This window comes from Tripterygium wilfordii, chromosome 19 (assembly GCF_013401445.1).
Source record: "Tripterygium wilfordii isolate XIE 37 chromosome 19, ASM1340144v1, whole genome shotgun sequence".
NCBI lineage: Eukaryota > Viridiplantae > Streptophyta > Magnoliopsida > Celastrales > Celastraceae > Tripterygium > Tripterygium wilfordii.
In genome coordinates, this window is record NC_052250.1 from 2,304,022 (window position 1) to 2,322,984 (window position 18,963).

The window sequence follows — 18,963 nt, forward strand, 5'->3', positions numbered from 1 at the left end:
CTTGGAACAGTCCACTAAGTTCAAACTCGGGACAGGCTAGGCATGTACAAATAGCTACTCCAGCATAGAATCAAACTCTCAACCTCGAGCGAGATTCGCCAAGTGGTTATACCCAAGTTTTTGCTTCCAATACACAAACAATACCATCACTGAACAAAAATAGTGAAAGATCAATAGATCATGATCTTTCTCAACCTCAAACCATTCTCTTTGCATCTTAAGGACTCCAAACTGGCAATTGTACTATCTATATCTAATAATGATAACAAAAGAGACTACAAAAGATCTAAGGCTATTGTGAAGCCAAGATATTAGAAATGAAAATGGAAGGAAAGTGTTACTGAAGGAAATACCAGAGATAATGTAATGTAAGTCAAAATTTAGTTAAAATATAACCAACCAAAAGCCTTATGTGATTCTAGCCATGGCAATGAATCGGTATTTTTAAGATATTGTTGAAGCCAATAATGGTTCAATTTAATGAGGGGCAGGGCATCTTAGAGCTAAAACTGCAATCATATGTCGTGTCCAACTCATAGAACTCTATCTGTTTCCGCAAACCTTTAATGAAATCTATTTACACTGATTTTGACCAAGTTTAGCCATCAGAGCCAACCTACCAATGAGACGTCGAAGCCTTTGAGCTCCAGGACCTGGTTTGATCTTGGATGGATCACCAATCTTAGAGCATTTGGGGCGATTAGCACACCAACCACCAGGTGTGAAGCTTCCATTCTTCCGGCCAAGTAAATCCCTGTCTATCTTATCCAAGACAGGGTCATTTTGTCTGAATTTTCTGGCAAAGGCAGCACCACTAGCAATCATCTTCTCCGTGTCATTAAGCGAAAGGACGTGAGGGTGCTGCTTCGGGGGATTGTCCCAGGAAATGTAATGCAGGTCATGATTGACGGCTGTCTGAGCATATTCTGGGACATTGCAAATAACTGTATGGAAGTAGCCTTCAGGGGAAGAGACGAAGTTTGCGTAGTACATTAGAAGAGTCCTAGGTAGATTGTCCCAACCCCAAATTAAGTACTCTACAAATGAATGCGTCAAAACCATCCATGCTGAACCTGAACCACAAACAGACATTAGCACTAAGACGCATCAGACATCAGTACTAGGGATGCACATACAAAAATCCAGGAGGACAGACATGAAATGCTAGAAGCAAATTCGTCCTCTAAGTTTCCGGAGTTATCATGGGTTTCCATCACAATCAAAAATCAAAATCTTCAGATAATGAAATCATTGCTCTAAAACTTCAGGATTGAAGCAAAAGTCACACGGACAAAGTGTAAATGCACACCTAGATGTTTTGGAACTTTAAAATTAACACTGTGCAGTCCCTGCAGATTGTGCCAACAAAGGCAAACTATAATCTATTGAAATTCATAATTTTGTTTCAAAAGAAACTATGCAAAGCATTTAACTTCTTGTGTCACAAGAGGAGACCACTAAAATCTCATCAGCGTATGAGTACTGAAAAAAAATAAAGCATATTAGTAGCTTTCAAAAGAAATTGAACACAGAAAACGTGGATCCTTCTTGATAGTCTTTCCGTACTAAGGATTGCGAATAATAACATTAAAGGAAACATTATAAATGAGTACAAATGGCAACGGAAAGGATGCAGATATAATTGCTAACCGGTAAATAATTTGAATGATGTCGGCAAAGTTCTCCGAGGCGAGGCCCAGTATATGTCTGTCTTTTTTGATGAGTAGAGCCCAGGATCTATAATCAAAGGCATTGCTCTTTTATCCCTGCACATAACAATTCAAAGTTGTATCATTAGCTAAATACAAATACCTGACAAGTTTATATATTGAGAGAGGGAGAGAGGCAGAACTCACTCCTTCCAGCCAAGATGACTTGAATGCTCTATAAAATTTAGATTTCGGTTTAAAGTTGAAAAAGTGTGAATAAGATCTGCACTCGTGTTTTTCAAAAAAAAATAAAATGGTCAAACAGGTGCTAGATACCAAATATGTGTAACTCGAGAAGAAATAAGGTACAAGCAACCTAAATCTACATGAAGACAAGAGCGCATAGCACAGAGTCTAACCATCTTGGGTCACAAGAGGATAATCAGAAGCACTGAGGTTGATGAACCAGTCCCAATCTTTACTCCTCTTCAGAAGAACAGCACAAGCATGAAGTGTATTAGAAACCATAGTTGGTCCTTTATAGGTCACCATGTTGGCTTTGGTGATCATGTAGACATTCCCAACCTTTGAGAAAACTGGATTTTTTTCTACTCGAGAAGCAAGCTCCAACCTTTCTTCTGCTGGTGACTCAAGATCCAAATGAACAACATACTGATTCCGTGGATGATACAATGCCTTTAGAGTTCTCCAAAGCTTTTCTAAATCACCTTTCGACCCTGAAATCAAATAGGCAAAACGAGGAATTGTGGGAACAGGAGGAGGAGGTGGAGTTTGCGACATCCTTGTTTCTGCAAAAGCTAATTCGGTCTGGTTTGTGCGAGATGGGAATATCGAGAAGATCGAATTGATTGTGTGCAATGAAGAGATGAGACCCATGTTGAAGGAAGTAGCTAAAAGGAATACACATATGAGAGAGCTTACGACAAGTGGGAAAATCCATTTCTTCTCCATGCTTAAAGTACCCATTCCAAACCCTTATCATGGGTTCAAATTAATATTCCTTGTACATTCTAGTTTCAATGGCCACGAAAAACATATCCTTGATAATTGACGACTTCTTCGCAAATGAACCCAGATCTTGGACTTAATAAACTGCCGTTTGCATCAATAACAAACTTCAGAATCAATATACAAAGAAATTGAAGTTTTTTGTAAACATCGAACTCATTTATTGGAAACATAACTGAAACATTAAATTAATTGCACAAAAGACAACATTAATACTATATTAAAACATTAACATAACTTCATTGAGAGATTGTTCAAGAAGACCAAATAACTCAAATAGATAACTGATATATCAAGGAAATCGACCAAAGACCGAACCATGAATGGAACAAGCTGGAATCATTATTTTATAGGAACCCATTGCCAGCTCTTCTTGGCCAAATCTTAGAACGATATCTACCATTCAAATCTCAAATTTCATCGACATAAGAAAACCCATATTAAGAATCCAGAAAGAAGAAAAGATCAGGCAACACCCAGATGACAAAATTTATAAATCATTCGACATGGGAACTGAAAACACCCATTTGAATGAAATGCATATCTCAGCAAACAAACCCAGCTCAATCTCAATAAGAAACGAAATCCAGGTTATAGCAATTAAACCATACACATCAAAAAAAGACATCAAAAATGAAAATTAGTTATAACAAAGCAGCAAAAACATCGGGAAAAACAGGATTAAAGAACAAACCTTTTTTGGGACTTTGATGCAGAACCCAAGAGATGTTATTCTGTAGACGTTCAAGAAGAACCAGAGACAGAACACCAGAACTGATGGAGAGAGATAGAATGACTAAACGAATATATATATATATATAAAATAAATTCAATTAAAAATATAATAAAAGATCCCCATAAATAAATAAGAATGAGATCTCCAAAAGACACACAAACACAGAGAGAGAAATCGTATTAAAAAAGGCGATTCTTGGGCCGTTTACGAAAGAACTTCTCCATCTCTCTAAATCTCTATATTGATTGAGTTGCTTTCACTGATGCTTAGGAGTTTCTGTTATGCCACTGCAAAACAGTTTCCGAATACGTGTGGTTAATGCCCATTTTGTCGTATTAATGTCGATGAACCCGAGATGGGATTAGTAAAAAGTAATCAAGATCAACGGTTGGTGATGGAGAGTGGATGATCCATCGGCTGAGATTGTGTTTGATCAGGTGTAATACTAAAACAAGAGTGTGGAAGAATTGTTCTTGTACGGCAATCTACCATGATTTTCTCATGCGTACTTTAATAAAAAAAAAATTATTATTTAACTGAATATCCGAATTATTATACAATTTTGGAAATAGTAAATAAATTAGTTACCATGTATGATGGATTTATTAAATAAATTATTTGGATCAACTTACTTTTTCCCAACAAGTGATGCAAGAGATTCAAATTTTCTTTAGTTAGAATGAGAAAATAAATTAAAGAATCGCTTAATTTGTTGATTTAAGCTAGGTATTTTAATAAATTATTGAATCTTTTTTTCCAAGAAATAATTAGAAGTAATATTTTCCTTATCGAGAAGAAGATTGTGCAAGAGGATTGACATTTTTGAAAATTTTAAATATATGATAGAATACCATTAGAAATAATTTTAGAAATAATTTTAATAAACCATTTCTATCTATAAAACAATTCAAATTAAAAAACGAAAAAGATAAAGATCCCAACGGGGATCCCAGTTATTATCCAGTTATTGAGGTGTATGCACAAGATTTAATGTGCATGTAATGGCCTCCACATGCACATAAAATCATCTGCATACACCTCAGCAACTAGGATAATTGAGATTATAATTGCTGAGATCTGTAGCACCTCTCATTTGAAAAAGTATGACAAAATATTCAACATCTTTAATTTCATAGTAAATGATAAAATATAAATTGACAAGTCTATACTCTATTAGGTCATTAGTTGAAAACAAAGTTTTGAAATAGGGGTTTAGGAAGGCGGTAGGATTCGAACCCACGACATAATATGTGGATGATCCTTTACATGCAACGTGATTGTCGTTCAACTAATGGCTCACTTGCTAGCTAAAAACAATGTTACATAACTTACATTATATTCTTCCCCTAACAACAAAATAAAACATTTAATATGACATTCATTGGTTCTATTAGATCTTAAATAAATATTCGAAACAAACGTTTATGTTGGTCGGTCAATTTGAACAAAACTTTAGTAAATAGAAATATGATTATTTACATATTTTTGACTTGAAACCTTGACATGATTTAAAAAGACGACTAGTAATAGATTGCCGTTTGTTTGAAGGACGGAGAATATTGTGTGTACAAATATATGATGTATATTTCTTAAGAAGTTTTGTACATTAAATATTATATTTTATATATCTATAAAAGATTTCTCACATGCGCACTAATTTTACGTACTTATTTTTCAATCATAGATACATCAAGTCCCACAATAAATGTGTGGTCCCCACTCTTGTTGTGTTTTATTACAATCATTGAATTTCGAGTGCATAAAATTAGTGTGCATGTGAGAATATATATATATATGAAAAGCATTAACCCCTAAATTATATATAAGATAATATCCCTTCAAATTAAAGATGGATTGCCGGAAACTAAATTGAGGAGTTTTTTCCAACATAACACTGACACAAGTAATATTTCCCAATATAACATTGGAATGAATTTATTTTCAAATATAACACTACATGCCATTCAGAATGACGTGTCCTTTACAATTTTTATACGATGTTTAATATCAAAATCGTGAATCAAAAATTCCATTAGTGACTCCATTCTCAATGGAGTGACTAATGCAAAATCGATCAAGCCATCAATGATGGCGTGATCGTAAAAAAATTATAAAGAAGACATCATTCTGAATGGCGTGTAGTGTTATATTGGAAAATAATTTTATCTCAGTGTTATATTGGGAAATATTAATTCTGACAGTGTTATATTAGAAAAAAAAAAAAACCCTCTAAATTGAGTTTGGAAACAATAGTGTGAAAATCATCCAGATAGGTGGACTTCGGTGAAGAGATCATTGATTTAGGCAGCAGAATTGACATACTGCAATAAGAAGGTAGCATAAGTTAAATAATGACGTACGAAGTGATAATCATTCTGTACATGCTTGGCATGGTCGGTCAATTTGAACAAACTTTAATAATTTTGACTTGAGACCTTGAAATGATCTCATTAAAAAGATGACTAGGAATAGGTTGCCGTTTGTTTTAAGGAGAAATAAATTGTGAATCCGTGAAAATACACTTAGGGTGCGTTTGGTAAGAGGGTAAGAATTTGGGAGTATAATTTGTTACCCATGTAAATGTTACAAGGGTAATAATAATTATGGAGAATAAGTGTTACCCTTGTTTGGTAAAGAAGGGTAAAATTTACCCAAGTATTCATTACTCTTGTTTGTTACGACTATATATTACTGGTGTAATACCATTACCCTTATTTGTTATTATTGTAATGAACCAAACTAGAAAAAAGTGAGATTATGTTTTTTATTGTTACGACTATCATGTACCAAAATTTTAAAAATATAGATACATATGCATATATATACACACACAGCCAAACATATATATATATATATATATATAATAACAATTGTTAACAATTTCAACAAAATAATCTGATAAAATTCATATCCATGATAAAGACGTAACACAAGAGTAGGGGTCATCATTTGGTTCGCGGGCCTAGGTCCTAGCTCGGCCCTGCCCGACCCCTTGGTCGGGCATGGGCTCCATTTTTTGGGTCAGCCCAACCCGAAGCCAGACACCTCAGGCCAATTTTGGCTCAGCCCGAGCCCAACCCAAGCCCGACATTATTTATTTTTATATATATAAAATATGTATGTATATATATAACACACACATACACAGACAGTGCATGCACTGTCTGTGTATATGTATACATGTATGTCTATTATATATATATATGTACGTACAGACAGTGCATATGTATATATTTATATGTGTGTGTATATGTTTATGTGTGTATATTACATATATGTGTACATATATATATATGTATATATATACACAGATAGTGCATATGTGTGTGTATATATACATATATATATATGTATATATATACACAGAAAGATGTGTGTGTATGTGTGTATATATATATATACACATGTGTGTGTGTATATATATATATATGTGTATATACACACAGACAGTGCATATGTGAGTGTGTGTGTATATATATGTATGTGTGTACAAATATATGATGTATATTTCTTAAGAAGTTTTGTACATTAAATATTATATTTTATATATCTATAACAGATTTCTCAGATGCGCACTAATTTTACGTACTTATTTTTCAATCATAGATACATCAAGTCCCACAATAAATGTGTGGTCCCCACTCTTGTTGTGTTTTATTACAATAATTGAATTTCGAGTGCATAAAATTAGTGTGCATGTGAGAATATATATATATATATATATATGAAAAGCATTAACCCCTAAATTATATATAAGATAATATCCCTTCAAATTAAAGATGGATTGCCAGAAACTAAATTGAGGAGTTTTTTCCAACATAACACTGACAGAAGTAATATTTCCCAATATGACATTGGAATGAATTTATTTTCAAATATAACACTACATGCCATTCAGAATGACGTGTCCTTTACAATTTTTATACGATCACGCCATCTGTGATGGCGTGATTAATATCAAAATCGTGAATCAAAAATTCCATTAGTGACTCCATTCTCAATGGAGTGACTAATGCAAAATTATATTGGAAAATAATTTTATCTCAGTGTTATATTGGGAAATATTAGTTCTGACAGTGTTATATTAGAAAGAAAAAAAAACTCTAAATTGAGTTTGGAAACAATAGTGTGAAAATCATCCAGATGGGTGGACTTCGGTGGAGAGATCATTGATTTAGGCAGCAGAACTGACAGACTGCAATAAGAGGGTAGCATAAGTTAGATAATGACGTATGAAGTGATAATCATTCTCTACATGCTTGGCATGGTCGGTCAATTTGAACAAACTCTAATAATTTTGACTTGAGACCTTGAAATGATCTAATTAAAAAGATGACTAGGAATAGGTTGCCGTTTGTTTTAAGGAGAAATAAATTGTGAATCCATGAAAATACACTTAAGGTTCCGATGTAGACACTTTGATGTTGTCTTCTAGAATTATATAAGGTTTTAGTAGTGAAATGTACAAGAATATGAAAGGTTGACACCATAATTAAAAGAGACTCGAAATACTTTTCTTTGATTTATTTTTTTTTTGTGTGCGTAGAAATATCAAATGTGAGTGTGGAAATATAGGTGACTATCTCATAATGGCAAAATGATAATGAATTGATATGATTGCTTCCCTAATTTTCTTTTTTATCTTAGGTAAAAAATATTTTTCTTATGGTTGTGGGATATATAGTGAAACGCCATACCTTAAAAAAGATTAGAGATGGCGACCAATTTACAAGGAAGGAAGAAGTTGTTTTTCTATCTGCATTTTATTCTATGCCTACAATAACTACTTTATTAGAATCAAAAGATCTTGAGAAACAGGAGTAATTCATATGGCATCCATGTGTGTGATAGCTCATAAAAATCTCGGATTCGAGCCTCCCTCATCCCATTTTCATGTAATCAAAATAAAAATCCAAAACTCTTAGAATTAAACTTGATCCAAATCAAGCTTCATCGGAGCTTTTGATTTACCTTGTACAAAAAGATATGTTCTTAAAATTTCTAAGAATCTCAATCGAGCCCATAAAATTTTTCACCTCAGCTGGGTGACAAATTGATTTTAATACAAATATATTTGAAAAATATGTTTAAAACATTTGAGTCAACTGTCAATATATTGGAGCTTCAGCTTAAGGTCGTCAACCTAGATCCAGCTCGTAAATAAAATTGTGGGCACAAAATTATGATCATGCCGAGCCTACAGTAAAAAAATGCGAAACCCCGCAAATAATGGATCGGGCTCTTCGTGACTTCTTGGCCCATGATTAGATCTAATTAGGGTTAAAAGAAAGTTAAATAGGGTTTAAAGAGAGTTAAAGACACATAATTTAATTAACAATAATAATTAATTTATCTTCAATCGAAAATCATTTAAATTTGTTCTTGATGTGGTAAAAGAAAATTTTATGCCTTTTTATTTTATCCCTATATGTATACGTATATATATAATCAAAGGGGACATTCTTCAAAGGGCATGGATTCTCAAGAGATTCGATTTGCTGATGATGTACACATATAATTGCCCAATCATTACACCATTCGTGACGAATTTATAGCCGTTCGATTCAATCTCAGCCAGTCAACAGCATAACGTGGATTCAATTATGTGGGTCCCAACATAAATGATTGGGCCTCACAACATTTAAAAAGATTGATCGTCTGCTACTTCCAATCCACCACCGCACTTTAATGCTCGACCGAGAGGCTGTCTCTTTAATTATTGGTTTTCCACCAAGGACAGGTGGTTTAATTGACAATTGAACTTATTTAAGTATATTTGTATTTAATATTCAATTCCAATAAAAATTATAATATTTCTCAACGGATTTTTTTTAATAATATTCATCTTCCATGCTTTCAAACCATATGATCATCACAATATTTTGTTTTACATGTATCATTATAATTTGGCTCAATCCAATCCATTTAAAATATTGTCCGCTTTATGCCCAAAACCCGCATAATTTTGTGTTTTATGAAAATACGCCTCAATAGTTGGAGCGTGATGGGCTCATTTCTACAACGAAAGGTATTGTCCGACCTTTGGCTCTTATCTCGACTTTGTCTCTTTAATGACCGCCTCAAGTGCTAAGAAAATGGGTCATTTTTATAAACCACATGGTTTTTTTTTGTTAAACGGATGTGTGGGATTTATCCTGTATTGATAAATATATATGGATCTATGCAATAACATAGAAATCAAAGCTATTAAGGTTTGGGCCTTCTGGCATACATCATTTTTAAAATTGGGCCCAATTTATGTGGGCCGGATATGTTTAGAACAGGGGCCCATATTTTAAGATAACTCAATACAGAGCAATTTTGTACTTGCACCTTTTATACATGTCGGATCGGATAGGATGAGGTGCCGTGCCTCGTAAATATCAACCCGAAAACGTGTCTTTACATAAAACCTTTGAGTTAGCATGCGGCACGTGAGTGCTACGGATGACAACGGATTGCGTGACTTTTCAAGGGATGTACTATTCAAACCCCCTCTCTATAACTCTAAACAAACCCTCCCTATCTCATCTCATCAATCAATCACATTGAGAATCTCATAAAGCTTGCATTAAGACAAACGTGAGAAGAGAATCCAACGCCATCCTTTCTTTTCCTTTTCTTTTTGCATGGAAATCCGTGATAACCTGTAACTATATTATATATTATTGTGAATTGTATTGATTGCTTCCACAAAAAAAAACAAAAAAGAAAAGAATTGCATTTGATCCACAATTATAAGTAATCTCAATTATTTGAGCAGTAAATATGCAACACGAACTCACCTTACGGGGATCTTATATATTCAGACCCCCACCTATAACTCTATAACCCAGCTCGAATTGCCTTTTTTTGTCTTTTTTTGATAATTCATGGTCAATAAATGTGACACCACTATGCTCCAACAAAGGTGAGATTCCTCTGCTTCCATTATATTGCAACCCACACCTCCCATATACACCTATATATATCTCCCATTTTTCCTTGCATCTCTTGGAATTCCTCTTGTAACCCAACCTCGTCATTCCTACTGAAATCTCTTCCCAAAGTGGGCCTTTAGGACCCATCTCTTATTACCTTGAATCGAGCCTACTTCGCAGATTAATTAGTGCAAGTATCTCCGCCTTTAGCCATCTCGACGAGATCGGTTCGTAGCTCCCACTTCCGCTAAAGTGCAGCCGAGATCTATTGTGGATATGGATTACTTCAATGATCTTTTCGACTATCATTTGCCAAACAATTTAAGTGAACATGTAAATACATATACTGATTTAATAATTTTAAGTAAATATTTTTTATTTAGTGTAAATATTTTAGCCTCGGGAGCCTCACAGACACAGTTGCTCCTCAATTTACAATACTCAGTCTCTCTCTACACAAGGAAGTTCGATGCTGAGAAAGGAAAACTACTCTTTATGATCCTATATTAATCAGTTTCCAGCTATACTGCATCCTTACATTAGGGACGTACAAGATGTAAAAGCAGATGGAAATTGTGGTTTTCGATCAATAGTTGTGTGTCTTGGTCATGGAGAAGATGAATGGCCAAATGTCCGGTATAACCTGATAGCAGAGTTGGCCGCATTTTGGAAACAATATGTTGAAATACTTGGCGGTGAAAAGAGGGCATACAGTGTTAAACACTCACTAAACTTTTTTCGAGATGATGTTGCACACCATTTGAGCACTGGATGACAATGCCAGACATAGGTCTATTGATTGCTTCTGCATACAATGTGATATTGCATGTTGTTCATCATGAAGAGAGTTGGACATATCTACCACTACGTACAGCTCCTCGATCACCCTATCAGTGCGTTGCCATTGATATAGGGCACGTAAATGGTAATCACTACGTCAAAGTTGGTTTGACAAGGGATTATCTAATGCCTCCCATCACACCTGAATAGGTTCACTGTAGGCATACTTGCGCAGCTGCATGGGCTACTCTGTATGCGGAACGATTCGATGCATACATGCACTCATATGGATTCATCAAATCTTCTTCCGAAACTTTTATTCATGTGCTTGAATAAATATTGTCTGTCTTGAAAATTTATCAAATTAATATAAAAAATAGCATTTATCTTTTATTTACAGAAAAATTAAAAAATAAATTAAAAAATTAATAAAAACCAAAAATATTAATAAAAATCAAAGCATTTAAATTAATAAAAAAATATGATCTTTTTCTTTAATATATATATATATATATATATATATATATTTTTATGTTTAGTATATGTATATGTATATATCTATATATATATGTACGTAATATATATATATATATGTGTGTGTGTGAGGGGACATGACACGATATGATATGATAGTCTATAGGGGAGGGGTTTAAAATAGGAGGGGTTTATTTATCCAAACCCCTTTTGAATTAGAAGATATAAAAAATGTTTCTATTTAAAGTATTTTATATCAAAATCGTTTAAAAATTATTTAAATTTTCAAAACTAGAACCATTCCATAATAGTTTATCATCGGACACCCGTTTATCATTTAACTTTAATATTTTTATTTTTCATTAATGATCGGATAACCGTTTCTAAACCCGAAAATTCAAACCCTAACCCGTCTCAAACTTAAATGCGTAACCCGGAAAAAAAAATTATGATTATATTAATACTAAGTATAATTTATCTTGTAATGTTATATCATTTGGACAATTCAAATTAGCATAATTTATATTTTTATTAGTATGATTCAATATGGTTTATCATATTATAATTTAGTATCCTAAAAGTACACATTTACATAGATGATATAATATCATTAGTATAATTGACTTTTTTTATGAAACGGTTTGAGTACCCTAAACCCGACACCAAAAACCAAACCCGATTGACTAATGTTGTGTTAATTGCATAATTTGGCTTTATTTTAATTTTCTTTTATATTCGAAAAGTGAGATATTTGTTTATTTATATAGGTTGTTGTGTTTTGAATTTTGAAATAATAATTTTCGGTGAAAATTAAAAACACTGAACAAAAACAAAATTGGTTTCATAAAAGGAAATAAGGGTTTTTTCTCATATATGGACACAGTGATAGGATATATCCGTATATATAAATATATATGTATTGAGAGAAGAGTAGAGAAGAAAAGGAACATACTTTGAGATCTGACCGCTCTTCTCTCTCTTGGGTTTTGCCAAAAACTCGATCTTTGGGGCCCTTTGTCGAAAGGGTCTTCTTCTTCTCTCAATCTCTCTCTATTCTCCATATCTCTATTCCTGGTAATAATCCAACCCCTTTTGTTTCAGATTATTTAGAGGTCCATGTGATGTTTTATGGATCCATTTTGATCTTGGTCAATGGCGGCTGTGTGTATATGTTGTGTAATTGATTTCAGTATTTCTTGATCTTCTTTTTGTATTGTTTTTATTTGATTTGGTGTTTGCATGTTTGGTTTCGTTGATATATAAACTCTCGATGTCTATGAAAGAATTGATTTTGTGATCTGATGTGATTCCTCCATCGCGGTACCTTTGTTTGATTCTGATAGAGATGTTGCTGTTTGGATTTTATTAAACTTCATTTATGTTTAGTTGATTTTTGATTCTTTTGGTTGAATTCTGTTAACTGAATCAAGGAATCTATTTCTCCGTTTATTTGAAGATAAATTTTCAGATTCACTTATTTGGCTGTTCTTGATTAGAAGATCCATGTTAGAAGGTTGAAACTCTATGATTTTGTTCTGACATTCTCTTTACTTGGTTTTAATGGGATTTAGTAAAACTATGCAGTTGACAGCCTTTTTGAGTTAGAGAGAACTTGCCAAAATGTTGGGTTGAATTTATCATAAAATGGATGGATTAGGTTTCAAGGTTCTAGTTTGTAAAAGTGGGGCTATATTGAAAATATTTGCACATTGAACTGTTAATTATAAATGTCAGTTTGGCCTTAAATTACTGGTAAATTATTCATTGCTTTTTTTTTTTGGGATTAATGATTGCAGATTGTTTGAGGTTGTCTCTGCTGGCAAGATGGTAGTTGAGGCTGTGGGATTTGAAGCGGCTCAGGCGTCAAACATTGCAACAGAAGTAGAGACTTCATTTCCTCATGAGAAGGAAAATGGGAAACTGGACCAGGAATTGGGTGACAAGCCCATAAAATTTGGTACCCACGGCGATGAGCCTGTAAAAGGAGATGGGGGTGATGCTTTAGATGCCAACTTCCCCAAGGAGGCTGTTGATGAGTGGCCTGCACCAAAACAGATCCATTACTTTTACTTTGTGAAGTACCGCCCATATGATGATCCAAAAATAAAAGTGAAAATTGATCAAGCTGACAAAGAGATTCAGAAAAGGAACCAATCCCGGTTTCAAATTATGGAGGAGCTTAAATTAAAAAGGGTATGTATAGATTCTTCATATTACTAATTTACTATAGCCTTATAAAGAAAATGAAATAACAACTGCTGCACAAGTCTCCTGCAGAGGTGTCATGGTCAGAGATGCTGCCTTACCCAGTTGCACATTAATGTGGCAGGGTTGTTTTCATGATTAGAACCCATGATACCCAGGTTGGAATGAATTACTCCATTAAAAATAACGAATGAGTGGAAAAAGTATCTTGCTGTCGTTACTTATAAGATTACAGTATATTGGAGTTTGTTGGTGCCTTCTTGTGTGGACACGACTTGTTTTGTTAAGTTGTCAACATGAGCAATATTTATGGCAGTTCGTAGAGTTGTTATGCTATAGAATAATATAATGCATATTGATCGTTACAATGCTGATGGAAATTTCAGTTTCTGATTAAGATTTTGGTAGCTTAACTTTTTTCCTTGAAAGAAAGGCATAAGGGTTACTCTATGAGTACATGACGTAAATGATCATGTTGGGACACATCAGAAACCCATATTAAAAGCAGGTCCTATTGTTAAGAAACCCCGGGGGGGGGGGGGGGGGGGGGTTGTATTCTAAATTTCTTTGGCTATTCTATTTTTGGTATAGGTACAAGCTCTCAATCAAAGGGTTTGTGCGTTCTCTTGTTGATTCCTCTTCACTATACAGCTGCTAGCAACCAAATCATATCACCATTGTCGGTGTTCTAGAACTCTGTGAGATTAGAATGTAACATAAGTTGCCATAATATTGTTTCGGGTCTATTTGTTTCCATCAAGGAATATTGTAACTCCTTAGTATGCAACTAAAATCTTCAAAATATTGTAGGATAACATTGAAGCAATATTTAGCCACCCCAACCACAGCAACGAATGACTTATATTGATTGTCTTTGTTCTTTGTTCCTCTAGTCGGATAGGGCAGGCGTGATTGCTCAGGTGAAGTCTCTGAGAACAGAGAGCGACCAGTATTACACAATCATGGGCGAGAAGAAAAAGGAAAGGGAACCTTTGTATCAGGCTCTGGGTAAGCTGCGTGATTCAGGCGGTGCTGGTCGGGGTGGCATATGCTCATCTGAGGAAGAGCTTGATGATCTTGTATGATATAACTACAAGTTTTGTGCTGTAGTGTCTTCGGGCCTTTCGTCTTTAACCTGTTGATTGAAATTTTTTTTTTTACAGATCTACAGCTTGAATTACCGCTTGCAACATGAGAGCATTCCACTGACTGAGGAGAAACAAATTCTCAGAGAAATCAAGCAGGTTGAAGGGACAAGGGAAAAAGTTATTGCTAATGCAGCTGCGAGAACTAAGATTCAAGATGAAATGGGTCAGAAGCAAGTCATTCAAGATCAATATAAAGTAAGATTTTGAACTTTAAGCTGTTGTGCGTTTTCACCATTCTCAAGTACATATTGATATTTTTTTATTACATCACTGTAGCTTATAGGAGCTGACTTGGATGGAGTTAGAAAGGAGCATCAAGCAGTTAAGAGCAAAATTACTGTCCTCAAGGAAAAACTGAAGTCAATGGATGATGACATTAGTTCTCTGCAGAATGAGTTGGCGAATGCTACTCAAAAGAGGGACAAAGCGCTTGAAAGCATACATGAATTTCGAAAGCAGCGGGATGAAGGGGTACATTTGTTTTACGCTAATGTTTAGTTGCAATCGCAATTTTCAAGATCTCTTGTGTTTGCTACTAGTTCTCACTTCTCACTTATTTTTCCTTGGGAAGAATAGTCATCCCAAGTGCTTGAAAATATGAGTCTCTTTGTCTATGTTGTGACTTGTGATTGTGAGCCAGCCCATGGCTAACTTTACGATGTTCTCCCTTTCAATGCATGGGCCAGCAGTTTTGTTGGTTAATTATCATCATCTTTTTGCAATGGCTATACTGGCTGAACTGTGTTGTCTTAGTTATACAGTGGTGCTGGAAAGTGTTCACTTAGCTGCAAAATGCCCACTTCTTAGTCTTTTCCTTTATGATAATTTGTCGGAGTAACTTAATGAAGGCGATGATCCCGCCAAAAGAGAAGGAAATGTACGGTACTATTAGTCAGAACTGGGTTTGTCTCCTGGGGTTTGTAGCTGCAAGTAGGCATTCTTTTGAGACAAGCTAGGGTCATTCTAGATTTTAATTTTTGCTTTGAGCAAGAGTTCTAGATTTTAATTTGAATGTTGGAAGGAACTGATGAAAAATATGACAAGTCTAGGTTATATTTTTGTTCGACTATTTGTGCTGTGTAATCTCCTCATACAATTTGAGGGTAAAAGCCTGCTTGGGCTTGCAAATCAATTTGAGAACTTTGCAAGCGTTAGATGATGTTAACAATGGGGTGTGCTGCAACTCCTGTTGATGGTTTTATGACATGCTAGTTGAGGGTGGCTTCTTTGTTCCATATGTGATTTTTTTGGGTCTTCCTTGCCTTTTTGCCTTGCCCATTTTCCTATATGAATGAGTATGCTTTCCGTTTTCTCATCTTCTCCTTGGTTATCCCTATGTCTTTTATATTTGTACCGAGAATGAAGTAGAACTAGTGCTTTTGTTCAACAATGTGGAGGATGTGACAAATCTAGGTTCAAAGTTCATAGTTCACTAACTCTTTTCCTTGACATTTATCGTTGGGATTTGATGGAGATAATTGACCAGAATTTGCACAGAGATTTTTCTATAAGATATGACCTCTCTTTAAGAAACAATCTCGTACCTTTTTCACTTTTTTTTTGGAGCAGTAATCAAGTAACTGTTAGCTAGATAATCTTGGTATTTTGTTTTGAGTTCTAATTAACAAATATTATAAAGGTTATTTTCAAAAAAAAAAAGAAAAAAGAACAACAAAGAGTCTAAAGGTCAGTCAAAGTACTTGTATTCTTTTGAATGCAAAAAAAGATATTATTAATAGGGAGCACCAAGAGGGTGCTAACCAAACAGTTTGTAGCAGGCTACGAACAGTGTATACCAGGGAGTTCTTATAAGAGCGTTTGAAAGAACTAATCAAGGCTTTTTCTTGTGATATTTCTCTGTTTTTATTCTAGAAACTTTGAATGTGATTGCTTCTCAGTTTAGGGCAATGTGTTAATTTGTTAGATCTGTCAATCATGGACTGCTCCCAAACCCACGAATCACTATCCATAACCTTTATCCTCTTCAACTAGTTCTAGTTCCTTCTTAAGTTAGATCAGATTTCCTAGGCTGCATTAGTGTTCTGTGGAGTTTTGGCATTTACTATTACAAAAATGAAAAGCTTTATGAAATATATCATTGGAACTTGTCCTTTTAAATCTTTGCTGAAAGGCAATGCCACTGTATATGCGAGAATTATTTAAGTTTCTCATAATCTCTTCTGGTTCCACCATGCATATGATTTTTGGAGATATAGAGCCAGGGCCTACAATAATTCTTTGAGGAGGCCCTAGTTGAGTTGTACACTGAGATTTATATTTCATTCTCCTTATAAGTGGAGAACTAGAGAAAATAATACCTCCTTCTGTATCCCTTTTGGCCCAGCTGTGTAGCCACAAACGCTTTGAAGTGTTGAATATCTCCCATATTTTTTTGTTTCACTTGCATGTTCTCACATTTGTACGGTATCACCTAGATGCAGCTTCATTAAAAATTTGGGATTTCTATAGAAAGATACAGTGATGTACTGCTCTAACCGGTGACCTGCTGCTGTTCCATTTTTGGTTCATCTGATGTCTCCTTTTGGGTTTTAATACTCATCAACTTCTGAAACTTTCTTTGGTAGTCATTTATGGTGTAGATATATGATGATGTTGTTAATGTCGTGTTTATTTTCCCATGACCTTCTTTCAGAACGCCTACTTCTTCCAAAGTCGTGTACTCTTAAACAAGGCCAGAGATCTTGCTGCCAAGAAGGATATAGAGGCACTCGAGGAACTCTCGAGCACAGAGGTACACTATCTCTGTCTCTTTATCTTTTAGAATCACATGAAATTTAAAATATAGCTTATAATTTTTTTTTGTTTTTAAAATTTCCAGCTTGACAAATTTATCTCCCTCTGGAGTAACAACAAGACTATTAGGGAGGATTATGAGAAAAGAATTTTGTCATCGTTGGATCAACGACAATTGAGTAGGGATGGACGGATAAGAAACCCTGATGAGAAGCCTCTGGTACAGGTACCGGAGGCCCCGGTGCCCTCTAAAGTTGAGGCAGTGGCCAAAACTAATGTTAAGCAACCCAAGGAGGAATCAAAAGCTCCTTCACAAAAGGATACTTTGCCTGTTCAGAAGAGTAAAGCTGGCTTAACAGATCCAAAACCGATTTCTGAGGGTATTGACATTGCGGACAAGGAGGATAATAGTTATGAAATTTCGCACAAGGATGACAATAGTTATGAAATTTCGCACAAGGACTCCACTTCAAAGAAGGAGGAGGTAGTTGATCCTGGAAAGTTGAAAGAGATGAAAAGAGAGGAGGAGATGGTGAAAGCTAAACAAGCCATGGAAAGGAAGAAAAAATTGGCGGAGAAAGCTGCAGCCAAAGCAGCTATAAGAGCTCAAAAGGAGGCTGAAAAGAAGCTAAAGGAAATTGTTCTCTTATCATATATATTATTGTTTGGTATGATTAGTTTGTAGTCTAAACTTGACTTGGATTTTCCTTTTTACTATATTTCAGAAGGAGGAAAAGAAGTTGAAGAAGAAGTCTGGCGGATCTGCTCTTGCTACTGAGACCGAGGAACCAGCTGAAGCAGTTGTGGAGAGTGCTGAGATGGTAAAAGATGAACATGAAGTGGCACCAGTTCCTGCAAAGGAGAAGGTCGCGAGGGAGAATCCTGTTAGGCTCAGGCGTAATCCAAGGGGTCCAGATTCCGTCCCGAGAGCCATGTTGAAGCGGAAGAAATCCACCACTAACTATTGGTTATGGGCTGCTCCTGTTGCCGTGATGATCTTGTCGCTTCTAGTGCTTGGTTACTTCTACCTGCTTTGAAAAAGTGAAACTAAAAGGAGTCATGAATGAACAATTTTTTTTCCCCTGCTTGATGAGGTAGGTATGTTGGTAGCAAAACTAAAACATTCTTGTTTCTTTGCATCTTTTTTGAGGGATGGACACAGAACTCATAATGCTTTCAGCAACTGAGATCCAAATATTTTATTATTTGGTTGGTTTAATTTGTTTCTAAAATTTTGAAATAATTTCGAAATGTTGTGTTATATGTAA

At 34.8% G+C, this 18,963-nt stretch overlaps 2 protein-coding genes across 3 annotated transcripts; one reads left to right on the forward strand and one right to left on the reverse strand.

Moving 5' to 3' along the window:
* Positions 1–311: 311 nt before the first annotated feature.
* LOC119986260 (beta-glucuronosyltransferase GlcAT14B-like) lies at positions 312–3,698 on the reverse strand. 2 transcript variants are annotated; one of them, XM_038830836.1, is made up of 6 exons: positions 3,373–3,697; positions 2,592–2,762; positions 2,069–2,386; positions 1,857–1,932; positions 1,651–1,766; positions 312–1,073 (listed from the first exon to the last, which is right to left on the reverse strand). In XM_038830836.1, the coding sequence occupies exons 2-6, from the start codon at positions 2,650–2,652 to the stop codon at positions 574–576; spliced, it is 1,071 nt and encodes a 356-aa protein (XP_038686764.1). In that variant the 5' UTR covers positions 2,653–2,762; positions 3,373–3,697; the 3' UTR covers positions 312–573. The 2 variants fall into 2 exon arrangements, with proteins under 2 accessions (XP_038686764.1, XP_038686763.1); XM_038830835.1 differs by having other exon boundaries at positions 2,069–2,762; positions 3,373–3,698.
* Positions 3,699–12,505: 8,807 nt separating this feature from the next.
* Positions 12,506–18,963, forward strand: LOC119985832 (proton pump-interactor 1-like). The gene is made up of 8 exons (XM_038830256.1): positions 12,506–12,662; positions 13,385–13,781; positions 14,687–14,872; positions 14,957–15,136; positions 15,218–15,412; positions 17,595–17,693; positions 17,781–18,329; positions 18,421–18,963. Exons 2-8 carry the CDS (start codon positions 13,413–13,415, stop codon positions 18,730–18,732), a joined length of 1,890 nt encoding a protein of 629 aa, XP_038686184.1. The 5' UTR covers positions 12,506–12,662; positions 13,385–13,412; the 3' UTR covers positions 18,733–18,963.

Coding starts and splice junctions, on each gene's coding strand:
- LOC119986260 (XM_038830835.1), bottom strand. CDS start 2,636: ATGGGTACTTTAAGCATGGAGAAGAAATGGATTTTCCCACTTGTCGTA. Junction 1,933..2,068: donor TCCTCTTGTGACCCAAGATG/GTTAGACTCTGT, acceptor ACACGAGTGCAG/ATCTTATTCACACTTTTTCA. Junction 1,767..1,856: donor AGTCATCTTGGCTGGAAGGA/GTGAGTTCTGCC, acceptor TGTTATGTGCAG/GGATAAAAGAGCAATGCCTT.
- LOC119985832 (XM_038830256.1), top strand. CDS start 13,413: ATGGTAGTTGAGGCTGTGGGATTTGAAGCGGCTCAGGCGTCAAACATT. Junction 14,873..14,956: donor AGGAAGAGCTTGATGATCTT/GTATGATATAAC, acceptor TTTTTTTTACAG/ATCTACAGCTTGAATTACCG. Junction 15,413..17,594: donor GAAAGCAGCGGGATGAAGGG/GTACATTTGTTT, acceptor ACCTTCTTTCAG/AACGCCTACTTCTTCCAAAG.